Source organism: Haliotis rubra, unplaced genomic scaffold (genome assembly GCF_003918875.1).
Source record: "Haliotis rubra isolate DU_JTF1 unplaced genomic scaffold, ASM391887v1 Scf706, whole genome shotgun sequence".
Taxonomy (NCBI): Eukaryota; Metazoa; Mollusca; class Gastropoda; order Lepetellida; family Haliotidae; genus Haliotis; species Haliotis rubra.
This window is the reverse complement of record NW_025767420.1, coordinates 370779-386331: the sequence shown is the minus strand read 5'-3', so window position 1 is coordinate 386331 and position 15553 is coordinate 370779. Positions and strand designations below refer to the sequence as shown.

The window sequence follows — 15553 nt, the reverse complement described above, 5'->3', positions numbered from 1 at the left end:
CTCTGGGACGACCTGGCCAACGTGCATATTCCACGAACCCATTGGCTTGAAATTTCTGCCACAGTCTACCAATAGCACTCTGACTCCCACTAGTCGACAGCAGCCTGCCGCTGAGTTTGACCAGATTCCAAAAGGCCTATAGCCTGAACCCTTTCACAAAGCTTAAAAAAATGTCTTATTTTAAGCTGCGATTTCAAACAGGTACCTGAACAGTGAACGACAGTAAAAAAAGCATCAATGCATGTGTACAGCTGGCATAAAACCAAACTTTCAATAGTTGCGATAGCAGCCAAACTACAGGATTTACAGCAATGATGTAATAGAGGCAGAAGATACGTAGTCTTCAACTAAAATTAAGGTAATGTGCTCACCTTAAGTGAGTAATAAGTCATTTACAACATTTGTCCAGGTCAGGTGCTTCTATTACAACTTGTGGGCGGTGGGGTAGCCTAGTGGTTAAAGCGTTGGCTCGTCACGCCGAAGACCCGGGTTCGAATCCCCACATGGGTACATTGTGTGAAGCCCATTTCTGGTGTCCCCCACCGTGATGTGGCTGGAATATTGCTTAAAGCGGCATAAAATCAAACTCAGTCAGTCAGTATTACAACTTGTCTAGTTATCTGTGTTTTGTAACAGGATTAGTTCTGAATCATGTGGGGATAAAGACCCTTATTGGATAGGTCATCTCCATCAGAGATTCTGGAGGGTAGGGATTCTTGGTGACAATAAAGAAGCGGAAGTTCTGTGTATAGAGGTCATTGAATCTGGTCCTGCTATATTCCTCTCCATCACTGTCCTTCAGCAAACTGAAATACCTGCAAACATGAAAAGTCATGTTATAGAGGCAGTGAAGCATTGACCCTTGTTTTCATTACTGGGCTGCTGAGAGTGTTCAAATATACTAACTGGATTATGGATGCAGAAATATTTCCTGAAACAAAATGTTAAGTTAAAATTTAATTACACCTGAAGTTCATATTTTGAGGATACTGCAATGTGTTCTGAAACCTTGGTGTAATTAAAGGCTACAGTGATAAAAAACCTCATATTTCCATTTTTTGCAACTGAATAACCGACTTAAACAAACACTTCTTTGGCATATTCCTCAATATGGAATACATTTGAAAATGTTATTTTTGTGAGAAAAGAACATGTTTAATCTCATGCAACAAGTCTGCATATTTCCTGCAATTTCATTTGTTCTCAGTAATGATTGCATGTTTGTCATGATTCAGTATAGAAGCAAAAAACAAAACAATTCAAGACCATATGTAGACCATATGTTCACAAGCTGAAGAAGCATTTTTTCATTATAAAGTGAATCAATTAACAAAACACTTGTAAAAATAACTAAGTTTTACATCTAACCAGACTGGTCTGGCTGAAATTTTTGGGCGTTTCATACCCTGCTTACCCATACTGGCTACCGAACAGTTATCGCCATATTTTAGCAGTATTTACAAAATAACTCCGCTGTTTTTTAAATTAATAAAGCAAAATTAATCATGATACTTAATTAGCTATTTACCGATGTGTCCAGCCCGTTCACTGCTGCCGATCATGTTTTTATTTAACACGGCGGAAGGGAATCATAGCAGCATAAATAGATGTTTTCTCACAACTAACTGTAACAGTTATCGCCATTTAGAATTTTCTCATGCCATTCGTGATATACATCATGATTATATCATACAGTAACCTCGAATAATTGATTGTATGACTATTTGACTGTTTCTTTTACAGTAGGGAACAAAACAATTACAGTCGAACACTGTTGTCTCGATATTGATGGGAAGAAAAACATTGAGTTATCCGAACTTCGAGACATCCGACCAGGGCATATCATCACATATCACACAAAACCCTCACTGGATTCTCAGTATGTTTTGATTTGAAACTACAATCCGTTATTAGTAGTGTTTAGTCGTAACATTGAGTACTTCCTATTTTATTCCTTCTTAATTAATCCTAATTAACCCCCTGGATGCCGAGTTTTTTTTCAAGCGCACATTTTCATAAGGTTTCAAATGTGAACGTTGTGCAAGAATTGCGCTCGCGTGGTCCTCGATCTACAGAAATGTAGAATATTAAATTTCCTATCCGTTGGTATAAATATAAGTGCAACTACCTCGGCGGTTTGAGAAACAGACACTGATAAATGTTGTCCCAAATTTTATTATGCATTAAAATACAGTAAATTTCTCCGCTTATATCGTGCACCGATAAAAACACTGTGCTATGATTTTTTTTATTTGGCATCTTTACGGAAAGTGTGAGCGAAGAATTGCCTGATATCTGAACGACATAAGTGTACAGGAAATGGGGTTATGTGCTTATGCATAACATTATACGCTCAACATTAGAAATGACTCGCAATAAATGTCAAAAATGGATTTCCTTCTATGACGTAAAAACGACGACAGAGAGGTCATACACGTAGAAAGATAAGGGGGCATAACTCCGCCATGTTTAAAACTAGGTCAATATAACTTAGATTACTTGGAGAGAATTTGTTGTGCATAGGGACGCCATATTTTCGTTATGTTTTGTTCACCGTGAACCAGACTATTCCAATACAAAGTTCCCCAATGTGAGCGGATACGTTTTGGTAGTTCCACAATTTATAAGAAAAGATGACAATGTACTATATGTGAAAGCACGTAATAGTGATTTGGATGGCCCTATCCGATATATGTTAGTTCTTAGATTCCCATATTCTCCTGTTTGTGTAGATGTAATTTGACTAATTTTGCATCATTATTAACAGAGTACTAGCCATATTGTCAAATGTAATGAAACTACTGAAAAGATTACATTCTAGTTGACGTCATTGCTTGTTTTATGTATTTTGCGACGTCGGAAAAAGATGACATTGATATGTTGATTAGTATATATATCTCACCTAAATTCCATTAATTGCATAAATGGTCTTGGCTTCTATGTCAGAATTTAACACTCTTTAGACAAAACATAAGATGACTGATTTTAGCATTTAAATATTATCCTGAATATATCAACAATTAGAAGGTTTCACTGTATATGTTATTGTGAGCTACACGCGCACCTGTTTGGCATTAATATAACGTAAATGAAAAATAATATTTCACAATACCCGAATATTTTTTTTAGGATAAGTATTTTCTTTGTTTATGATGATGCAGCTATTTCTCTTCATAAGTATGCACTGAAGATGCAAAAAAATAGGGTTTTTTTAATGGAACTATTAGAATGTGGTTGTAAGGTTTATCCAATGTAAACATGACATGATTTATACATTTTTAAACAATTTTTGTATACATATAGTAAGAGATTGATATCCTGTCATCACAATATCTTTTAATCGAATATGAATTGATTATATGATCGAAAACAATGATAGTGAATCATAAAATGTTTCTGACAAACGCGCACCTGGCCATACATCATTGTTTTGTCTACAAAATGACACAAACAAATTCAATGAACTAGACAATTCCTTTAAATATGTGTGCATATATACATTTCATAAAATCATTTTCATTAATATTATCAGTTTTACTTATAAGGTTGAATTAAATCGCTGTTCATTAACATGTTCATATGAAACTGCAATATTAGTCCCAATGCAATGAATATTGTACATCATAGGAACTAAAGTACATGTTGCAGTCATGGCTACGTGTGATCTTCTAACACTTGTGTAAAGGTATAAAATATGGTGTACTACAATAAATGTGTCAATTTCCTATGCAAATATTATGTCCAAAGATGGGATACTTGATGATTTTGGTCAACAACTAATTAGTTTATGTTGTAATCTCAATGTACATTTCACCAATGGTCGCTTCCCAGGCGACAAGTTTGGCGAGTTTACATTCATAGGCCCCAGGGGTAAGAGTGTCATTGATTATTGTATTGTGTCTTCCAATATCTTCCATAAAGTGATTGATTGTGAAGTCTCAGCTGAATCCTTGTCAGATCACCTGCCCATCGTGACCTACTTCTCGCGCCTGTCTGAAATTGACAAGCCATCTCATGCACATTAACAGGCACATGCAGCGCACACTGGCGTACACACCTTGAACAGGTATCGCTGTAATGCGAGTAATCAGGACTCATTTAATACAATTCTGAGTAATTTACTGAAGGACAAATTTGATGCGTTTAGGGAATAATAAATGTCAACATCAACAACAGTGTAACATTATTACAAGAACCTTTTTACAGGTCCTTCCAAGCTGTTTCAAGTTCGAAGTCGACTTCGAAAGTATACAACACCAGTACACAACCCCCATGGTTTGATAAAGAGTGTAATGCCAGAAAGAAAGATAAATATAAATTTTTGAATTCGTTTAGAAAGACAAATTGTAATTATTACCCTAGACAATATATCCGGAATAAGAAGTTATTTAAGGAACTGTGTTATAAAAAAGAGAAAGCCTACGAACAGAAAGTAATAGATGATATAACTGCAGGAGCAAGCGATAAGGATTGTAAAAAGTTTTGGAAACTTGAGAGAAAGCATAGTAGCGGGAAATTTTCTACCACAAACAACATTTCATCAGACACTTGGTTGGATTATTTTAAAACTCTCCTCAACCCGGACATTAACAATGAAGCGGAATTCGATCTAGAAGTAAAATCTTTGCTGTCGGACCATAATCCGTATACTTGTGAAAAGTGTGGTGACTGTGACGATATCCTAGGAGGGACATAACGTCTTAAGAAATCAGTAAAGTCATAAAGCAGTTAAAATTAAATAAATTTCAAGGCCTTGATCGGATTCAACCGGAAGCCATCAAAGTTGTATCACAGGAGCTACTACCCTATCTTGTGTTATTATTTAACTCTATATTAAATACTGGTATATTTCCTGACACTTGGAAAACCAGTCTCATGGTCCCAATTCACAAGAAAGGCAACCCCACAGACCCGGGTAATTATCGAAGAATCAGTCTCTTGAACATTATGGGAAAACTATGCACTGCAGTGATTGCGCAAGGCTAAAACTGTGGCTAGAACTCCAACATATACCATCTGAATTGCAATCTGGATTCCATGAAAACTATTCAGCTACTGACAATCAATTTATTCCATACAACATTGCTCATAAATACCTAAGACGAAAAGGTGGAAAGTTTTACTGTATGTTTGTGGACTTCAAACAGGCTTTCGACCTAGTCGACAGGCCAAAGCTGATGTATATATTACTCAAAAAGCAAATTCATGGCAAATCTTTTCTGTAATTGATAGTATTTACTTAAATGTTAAAGCTTCTGTATGAGGTGATCACTGTAAATTTACAGACATGTTTTCTTCGTCTGCAGGTGTGAGACAAGGGTGTTTGTTATCACCAATTCTGTTCCTTATGTATATTGACGAGTTAGTCCATACTATGTTGGCTGAAGATACCCATGGAATATTTATTGACTGTGATATCGAGGAAATCTATCTCCTGTTGTTTGCTGATGATGTTGCACTATTCGCAGATTCAGTTGTTAACTTACAACGTAAAATTGATATTTTATCTCATTATTAGGTTAAATGGGGATTAAAAGTAAATATTGAAAAAAGTAAAATAGTCGTTTTCAAAAATGGTGGAAAGTTATCAAAACATGAAAGGTGGTCATTAAATGGCGAGCTCATTGAAGTAGTTTCTTATTATAAATACCTGGGAATTGTCTTATCCTGCAGAAATAATTTTTCAAAAGCTTGTTATACTTTGGCAAAACAAGCAGATAAAGCCTTAGCTCCCATTCAGAAACTGTTCAGTTGTTTTCAGGACTTACCAGTTAACACTTATTTCAGGATTTTTGACTGTAAAATTCAGCCTATTCTCCTCTATGGGTCAGAGTTGTGGGGTGTTTTTGTAAATAAACCAGTAGAGAAAGTTCACACCAAGTTTTGTAAATATGTTTTGAAAATAAGTTATAAATCTTCTAATGTCGCAGTACTGGGCGAAAGCGGGCGCATGCCACTCATTGTTAACATTTATCTATGTTATAAAATTCTGGCTTAAAATTGTCAGATTGCCAGAAAATCGTTTGGTCAAACATTGTTATTATATGTTAAAAAGGTTTGATTGTCAAGGTATAAAAAATGGGCATCATGCGTCCGAACCATATTATTTTCGTATGGCTTTGCAAACGTTTGGCAAGCTCAGGATGTTGGTGATGTGAAACAATTCATTAGCATATTTACATTAAGAAGGAAGGATGTATGGATGCAGGACTGGTCTGCTCGTGTGCATGAATCTTCAATGTTAACATCTTACTGTACCTTCAAGACCACCTTCCAAATGGAGCCATATTTAAACCTAATCAAATCATCTAAATTGTGCCGCTTTCTAACAAAATTCCATTGTTCCGCTTCCGAATTAAAAATTGCATCATACAGACGGTCCGTTTCAAAGACAAAAATCGATGCAATGTGCCCGTTTTGTGAAGATGGCCTTGAAGACGAATACCATACCTTAATAATATGCCCTTTATACACACATCCAAGAGATAAGTATATACCACTATATTACCATAAGTATCCATCTAAACAAAAATTCATTCAATTACTGTCCAGCCATGATACTACTATTTTAAATAATTTAGCAATTTGTGTGACTAAAATGTTTCATATCCGTTATGCAAACCTTGCTTGTATAACAAACCATTATGTTTGAATTATTTATGTAAATTGTACTATAGGCCTCAGAGGCCATCATTTACGAAATAAAGAGTCTGAGTCTGAGTCTGAGTAAATATTATTCAAACAATCAAAAACTTTCAAAGAATATAAAAAAGTATACCCTATAATCCATGTATGATATGATATTGAACAAAGCTAAATGTAGATACTGAAATTAGTTTCATGAAATAATATCTGAACGATATGCAAAATGTACATCATAATACTGAAACTGTAATCGGAAAGATAGGGCGATTGTGTTTACTCTTGTTCAACCGACCTTCACCTCAAAGAAATTGCCTAATATGTACATCAATGTTGACATATGACATCAATACCGATGACCGATTTCTTACAAAATGGCAGCTTCGCTGACAAGGGTACACAAGATTTTGCTAGGACCCTTCCCTTGATTCAGGGATCAATATGAGATGTGAGCAATCAGAATTATTCTGACTATCTGTGTATTGTTATGTTTTCATAGTTTTCATTGTAAGTAAGAGTGAGTGAGTGAGTTGAGTTTTACGCCACACTCAGCAATATTCCAGCTATATGGCGGCGGTCTGTAAATAATCGAGTCTGGACCAGACAATCCAGTGATCAACAGCATGAGCATCGATCTGCACAATTGGGAACCGATGACATGTGTCAACCAAGTCAGCGAGCCTGACCACCCAATCCCGTTAGTCGCCTCTTACGACAAGCATGGGTTACTGAAGGCATGATTTTGCTGCACGGAAACTGTGACAATTTCTTATGAATAATCAAATCATTGCATATTATGTTTTCAACTCCCCATTTCTTGCTACGGTACTCTTGCCATGCATATTCTAAAGGCATTGGGCAACGAATAGACGGTTGGATGTCTGAAAATTTCAGAAAATGCTATGCAGTGTAAACACGTAATTCTTCGTTTACATTTCAAACAAGCACAGTCTTTCGAGCACAGCTTTCGTTTTCACACCAAATATCTTTCACTTGATTTCATCTAGACAGTTGGTATTGGTGACAAAGACCATTTGTAATTTAATTCTAAAATGTATGGGGAATTCAGTGATGCATTTGTCGCAGCTGAATATGAAATATACGTGATGTAATATGCGTCTCAATACTGGCCTTCGCGAAACATGATTTTGTAAACACTATCCAATGATGGTTGACAGAGCACTTGGGCGTTCGTGTTAGTATATTTTCGAAAACATCCCAACCGATTCTAAGTTCAGAATAGTCATGAGTGATTCTAGGAAAACTGATACCACTTACTCTTGTTATGTAAAAGACATGTATTCTTAAGTAGTCTTAAAAGGACAAGCCTTTCAGTTGATACAGTGATAAAAATCTTCAAACAGATATATTCTATTGAAAAATTCACTGCCTGCAAGAATAATAAATGGTCTGCATTTGAAAAAAAATGGCTTCCTCTGTCAGATATTTATGAAAGAGGTCACTTGACTTCATGTTTTTCATGATTTTTTATGCATAAGCTTTGCTATGACTGTGTAGTTTTTAACAATTTAATCTAACTTACATTCCATGATTTGTGTCATTTGCTTTGTACATTTTTGCCATAACCTATAATATTATTCGTATACTTTGACACTATTTGTAAGGGCTACTGTGTCAAAACTATTTGTATGAGAATACTGTTATTGATTGTTTCTCTGTATCTGAGAACTATTACTTATACATTACTCATTTGTAACCATTGTCTTTCAATACAACCATGCTTGTAACCTGATTTGCTGGAATAAACAAGAAAAAATTGTGTCCAGGGACAGGGATGCCCCCGCTGACATTCATAAGACATATAAAGATCAATAATTGAACAAAATTCACCAACAAGTTAAATAAACAACTATGCAACGATGAGATGCACACCTTTCGAGTCCCAATGAAACATGTATAAGCTTAATCAATTCTGTTGAGCAGTTTTTGTGGAGAAGTGGATAGACTTAATCCCTTATTTCACTATCATCAGAGAGAAATTCAACAAAATTTATCCAAGTTCAAATGACTCTAAACATACACAAAACTATAGAATACAAAAACAAAATATGAGATGCACACCTTTAGAGTCTCTATAAAAGACATATGTAAGCTAAATGAGTTTTGTGAAGCGTTTTTTGAGGAGAAGTGAATAAAGTACACCCCCTGTTGTATGGGACGAACTGGATGAATAGAACCAAATTCAACTAAGTTCAAACATCTGTAGAAGTGACAAAATTAAGAAATTGGATGAACAAGGTATGAGATGCACTTTTTCGAGTTCCAATTAAACACACGTTGAAGCTCAATCAATTCGGTTGAGCAGCTTTTGTGGAGAAGTGGATAGACTTCACCCCCTACAACACTACATTCAGAGAGAAATTCAACAAAATTTATCTAAGTTCAAACAGCATTAATATTGGAAAAATAAATAAGATACAAAATCAAAATATGAGATGCACGCCTTTAGAGTCCCTATAAAGCACATGTGTAATCTAAATGAATTCCATAAAGTAGTGGATAACGTACACCCCCTGTTGGATGGAACGAACACTGGCTGAATAGAACAAAATTCAACTAAGTTCAAACATCTGTAAAAGTGACGAAATTAAGAAATTGCATAAAAAATTATGAAATGCACACCTTTAGAGTCCCTACAAAAGACATGTAGAAGTTCATTCAATTCTGTTGAGCAGTGTTTGTGGAGAAGTGGATAGGCTTCATCCCCTATTACACTATCATCATAGAGAAATTCAGCAAAATGTACCTAAGTTCAAATGTCTCTAAACTTACAACAACAAAAAATAAACAAAATATGAGATGCACACCATTAGAGTCCCAAGAAAGCCCATGTATAAGTTCATTGAATTCCACAGAGTGGTTATGGTGGAGAAGTGGAAAGAATACATTCCCTGTTTCGTACGGATGGACAGACGCACAGACAGACGGACGGACGGACACTGAGGGTAACCCTATATGCCCCCAGCCATATATGGCAGGGGCATAAAAAATATATACTGACTGCCTCACACACCCATGCTGATGGTAGCTATACTGACTGCCTCATACACCCATGCTGATGGTAGCTATACTGACTGCTTCACACACACCCATGCTGATGGTAGCTATACTGACTGCCTAATACACAGGGGCGGTGGGGTAGCCAAGTGGTTAAAGCATTGGCTCATCACGCCGAGGATCCGGGTTCGATTCCCCACATGGACACGATGTGTTAAGCCCATTTTTGGTGTCCCCCGCCGTGATATTGCTGGAATATTGCTAAAAGCGGCGTAAAACTAAACTCAGTCAGTCAGTCAGCCTAAAATACACATGCTGATGGTAACTATGCTGACTGCCTCATACACCCATGCTGATGGAAGCTATACTGACTGCCTCATACACACATGCTGATGGTAGCTATACTTTCTGCCTCAAACACACATGGTGATGGTAGCTGTATTGACTGCCTCATACACACATGCTGATGGTAACTGTGCTGACTGCCTCATACACCCATGCTGATGGTAGCTATACTGACTATACTGACTGCCTCATACACCCATGCTGATGGTAGCTATACTGACTGCCTCATACACCCATGCTGATGGTAGCTATACTGACTGCCTCATACACACATGCTGATGGTAGCTATACTGACTGCCTCATACACACATGCTGATGGTAGCTATACTGACTGCCCCATACACACATGCTGATGGTAGCTATACTGACTGCCTCACACACACAGATGCTGATGGTAGCTATACTGACTGCCTCACACACACATGCTCATGGTAGCTATACTGACTGCCTCATACACCCATGCTGATGGTAGCTATACTGACTGCCTCACACACCCATGCTGATAGTAGCTATACAGATTGCCTCACACACACATCCTGATGGTAGTTATACTGACTGCCTCACACACATGCCTCATACACACACACATGCTGATGGTAGCTATACTGACTGCCTCACACACACATGCTGATGGTAGCTATACTGACTGCCTCATACACCCATGCTGATGGTAACTATGCTGACTGCCTTATACACCCATGCTGATGGTAGCTATACTGACTGCCTTACACACACCCATGCTGATGGTAGCTATACTGACTGCCCTCACACACCCATGCTGATGGTAGCTATATTGACTGCCTTATACACACATGCTGATGGTAGCTATACTGACTGCCTCACACACCCATGCTGATGGTAGCTATACAGACTGCCTCACACACACATGCTGATGGTAGCTATACTGACTGCCTCACACACCCATGCTGATGGTAGCTATACTGACTGCCTCACACACACATGCTGATGGTAGCTATACTGACTGCCTCATACACCCATGCTGATGGTAGCTATACTGACTGCCTCATACACCCATGCTGATGGTAGCTATACTACTGACTGCCACCCATGCACACCCATGCTGATGGTAGCTATACTGACTGCCTCACACACCCATGCTGATGGTAGCTATATTGACTGCCTTATACACACATGCTGATGGTAGCTATACTGACTGCCCTCATACACCCATGCTGATGGTAGCTATACTGACTGCCTCATACACCCATGCTGATGCTATACTGACTATACTGACTGCCTCATGCCTCACACACACATGCTGATGGTAGCTATACTGACTGCCTCATACACCCATGCTGATGGTAGCTATACTGACTGCCTCACACACACACATGCTGATGGTAGCTATACTGACTGCCTTCATACACACATGCTGATGGTAGCTATACTGACTGCCTCATACACACATGCTGATGGTAGCTATACTGACTGCCCCTCACACACACATGCTGATGGTAGCTATACTGACTGCCTCACACACCCATGCTGATGGTAGCTATACTGACTGCCCACACACACACCCATGCTGATGGTAGCTATACTGACTGCCCATACACACATGCTGATGGTAGCTATACTGACTGCCTCATACACCCATGCTGATGGTAGCTATACTGACTGCCTCACACACCCATGCTGATGGTAGCTATACTGACTGCCTCATACACCCATGCTGATGGTAGCTATACTGACTGCCTCATACACACACATGCTGATGGTAGCTATACTGACTGCCTCACACACCCATGCTGATGGTAGCTATACTGACTGCCTCATACACACATGCTGATGGTAGCTATACTGACTGCCTCATACACCCATGCTGATGGTAGCTATACTGACTGCCTCATACACACATGCTGATGGTAGCTATACTGACTGCCTCACACACACACATGCTGATGGTAGCTATACTGACTGCCTCACACACACATGCTGATGGTAGCTATACTGACTGCCTCATACACCCATGCTGATGGTAGCTATACTGACTGCTGACTACACACACACACACTATACTGACTGCCTCATGCATGCTGATGGTAGCTATACTGACTGCCTCATACACCCATGCTGATGGTAGCTATACTGACTGCCTCATACACACATGCTGATGGTAGCTATACTGACTGCCTCACACACACATGCTGATGGTAGCTATACTGACTGCCTCATACACCCATGCTGATGGTAGCTATACTGACTGCCTCACACACACACATGCTGATGGTAGCTATACTGACTGCCTCACACACCCATGCTGATGGTAGCTATACTGACTGCCTCACACACACACATGCTGATGGTAGCTATACTGACTGCCCCATACACCCATGCTGATGGTAACTATGCTGACTGCCTCATACACCCATGCTGATGGTAGCTATACTGACTGCCTCATACACCCATGCTGATGGTAGCTATACTGACTGCCCTCACACACCCATGCTGATGGTAGCTATACTGACTGCCTCATACACACATGCTGATGGTAGCTATACTGACTGCCTCATACACCCATGCTGATGGTAGCTATACTGACTGCCTCATACACCCATGCTGATGGTAGCTATACTGACTGCCTCATACACACATGCTGATGGTAGCTATACTGACTGCCTCATACACACATGCTGATGGTAGCTATACTGACTGCCCCATACACACATGCTGATGGTAGCTATACTGACTGCCCCATACACACCATGCTGATGGTAGCTATACTGACTGCCTCATACACACATGCTGACACACATGCTGATGGTAGCTATACTGACTGCCTCACACCCATGCTGATGGTAGCTATACTGACTGCCTCATACACACATGCTGATGCTGATGGTAGCTATACTGACTGCCTCATACACACATGCTGATGGTAGCTATACTGACTGCCTCATACACACATGCTGATGGTAGCTATACTGACTGCCTCATACACACATGCTGATGGTAGCTATACTGACTGCCTCATACACACACATGCTGATGGTAGCTATACTGACTGCCTCACACACACATGCTGATGGTAGCTATACTGACTGCCTCACACACCCATGCTGATGGTAGCTATACTGACTGCCTCACACACACATGCTGATGGTAGCTATACTGACTGCCTCACACACCACATGCTGATGGTAGCTACACTGACTGCCTCACACACACACATGCTGATGGTAGCTATACTGACTGCCCCATACACCCATGCTGATGGTAGCTATACTGACTGCCTCATACACCCATGCTGATGGTAGCTATACTGACTGCCTCATACACACATGCTGATGGTAGCTATACTGACTGCCTCATACACCCATGCTGATGGTAGCTATACTGACTGCCTCACACACACATGCTGATGGTAGCTATACTGACTGCCTCATACACACACATGCTGATGGTAGCTATACTGACTGCCCTCATACACACATGCTGATGGTAGCTATACTGACTGCCTCATACACCCATGCTGATGGTAGCTATACTGACTGCCTCATACACACATGCTGATGGTAGCTATACTGACTGCCTCACACACCCATGCTGATGGTAGCTATACTGACTGCCTCACACACCCATGCTGATGGTAGCTATACTGACTGCCTCATACACACATGCTGATGGTAGCTATACTGACTGCCTCACATACACACATGCTGATGGTAGCTATACTGACTGCCTCATACACCCATGCTGATGGTAGCTATACTGACTGCCTCACACACACATGCTGATGGTAGCTATACTGACTGCCTCACACACACATGCTGATGGTAGCTATACTGACTGCCTCACACACACACATGCTGATGGTAGCTATACTGACTGCCTCATACACACACATGCTGATGGTAGCTATACTGACTGCCTCATACACACATGCTGATGGTAGCTATACTGACTGCCTCATACACACATGCTGATGGTAGCTATACTGACTGCCTCATACACATATGCTGCTGATGGTAGCTATACTGACTGCCTCATACACCCATGCTGATACTGAGCTGGTAGCTATACTGACTGCCTACTGACTGCCTTACACACACATGCTGATGGTAGCTATACTGACTGCCCACATACACCCATGCTGATGGTAGCTATATACTGACTGCCACACACACACATGCTGATGGTAGCTATACTGACTGCCTCATACACCCATGCTGATGGTAGCTATACTGACTGCCTCATACACCCATGCTGATGGTAGCTATACTGACTGCCTCACACACCCATGCTGATGGTAGCTATACTGACTGCCTCATACACACATGCTGATGGTAGCTATACTGACTGCCTCACACACCCATGCTGATGGTAGCTATACTGACTGACTGCCTGATGGTACACACACTGCCTCATACACACATGCTGATGGTAGCTATACTGACTGCCTCATACACCCATGCTGATGGTAGCTATACTGACTGCCTCACACACACACATGCTGATGGTAGCTATACTGACTGCCCCATACACCCATGCTGATGGTAGCTATACTGACTGCCTCATACACCCATGCTGATGGTAGCTATACTGACTGCCTCCCACACACACATGCTGATGGTAGCTATACTGACTGCATACCACATGCTGACACACATACTGACTGCCCTCATACACCCATGCTGATGGTAGCTATACTGACTGCCTCATACACACTATGCTGACTGCCACATACACACATGCTGATGGTAGCTATACTGACTGCCCTATACACACATGCTGATGGTAGCTATACTGACTGCCTCATACACCACATGCTGATGGTAGCTATACTGACTGCCTCATACACACATGCTGATGGTAGCTATACTGACTGCCTCATACACCCATGCTGATGGTAGCTATACTGACTGCCTCACACACCCATGCTGATGGTAGCTATACTGACTGCCTCACACACACATGCTGATGGTAGCTATACTGACTGCCTCACACACCCATGCATGCTCACGGTAGCTATACTGACTGCCTCACACACACATGCTGATGGTAGCTATACTGACTGCCTCATACACCCATGCTGATGGTAGCTATACTGACTGCCTCATACACCCATGCTGATGGTAGCTATACTGACTGCCTCATACACACATGCTGATGGTAGCTATACTGACTGCCTCACATACACCCATGCTGATGGTAGCTATACTGACTGCCTCACACACACATGCTGATGGTAGCTATACTGACTGCCTCACACACCCATGCTGATGGTAGCTACACTGACTGCCTCACACACACACATGGTGATGGTAGCTATACTGACTGCCTCATACACCCATGCTGATGGTAGCTATACTGACTGCCTCATACACCCATGCTGATGGTAGCTATACTGACTGCCTCATACACCCATGCTGATGGTAGCTATACTGACTGCCTTATACACACATGCTGATGGTAGCTATACTGACTGCCTTAAAACACCCATGCTGATGGTAGCTGTATTGACTGCCTCATACACCCATGCTGATGATAGCTATACTTTCTCCCTCATACACACATGCTGATGGTA

At 40.4% G+C, this 15553-nt stretch overlaps 1 protein-coding gene across 1 annotated transcript in view; it reads right to left on the bottom strand.

Annotated features, from left to right (window-relative positions):
* Positions 1-246: 246 nt before the first annotated feature.
* Positions 247-15553, bottom strand: part of LOC124259008 (IQ motif and ankyrin repeat domain-containing protein 1-like) — a 227146-nt gene continuing 211839 nt past the window's right edge. The window contains exon 14 of the mRNA XM_046693074.1: positions 247-815. Within this exon, the coding sequence (XP_046549030.1) occupies positions 650-815 (166 nt within the window). The 3' untranslated portion in view covers positions 247-649. The remainder of the gene's footprint in view (positions 816-15553) is intronic.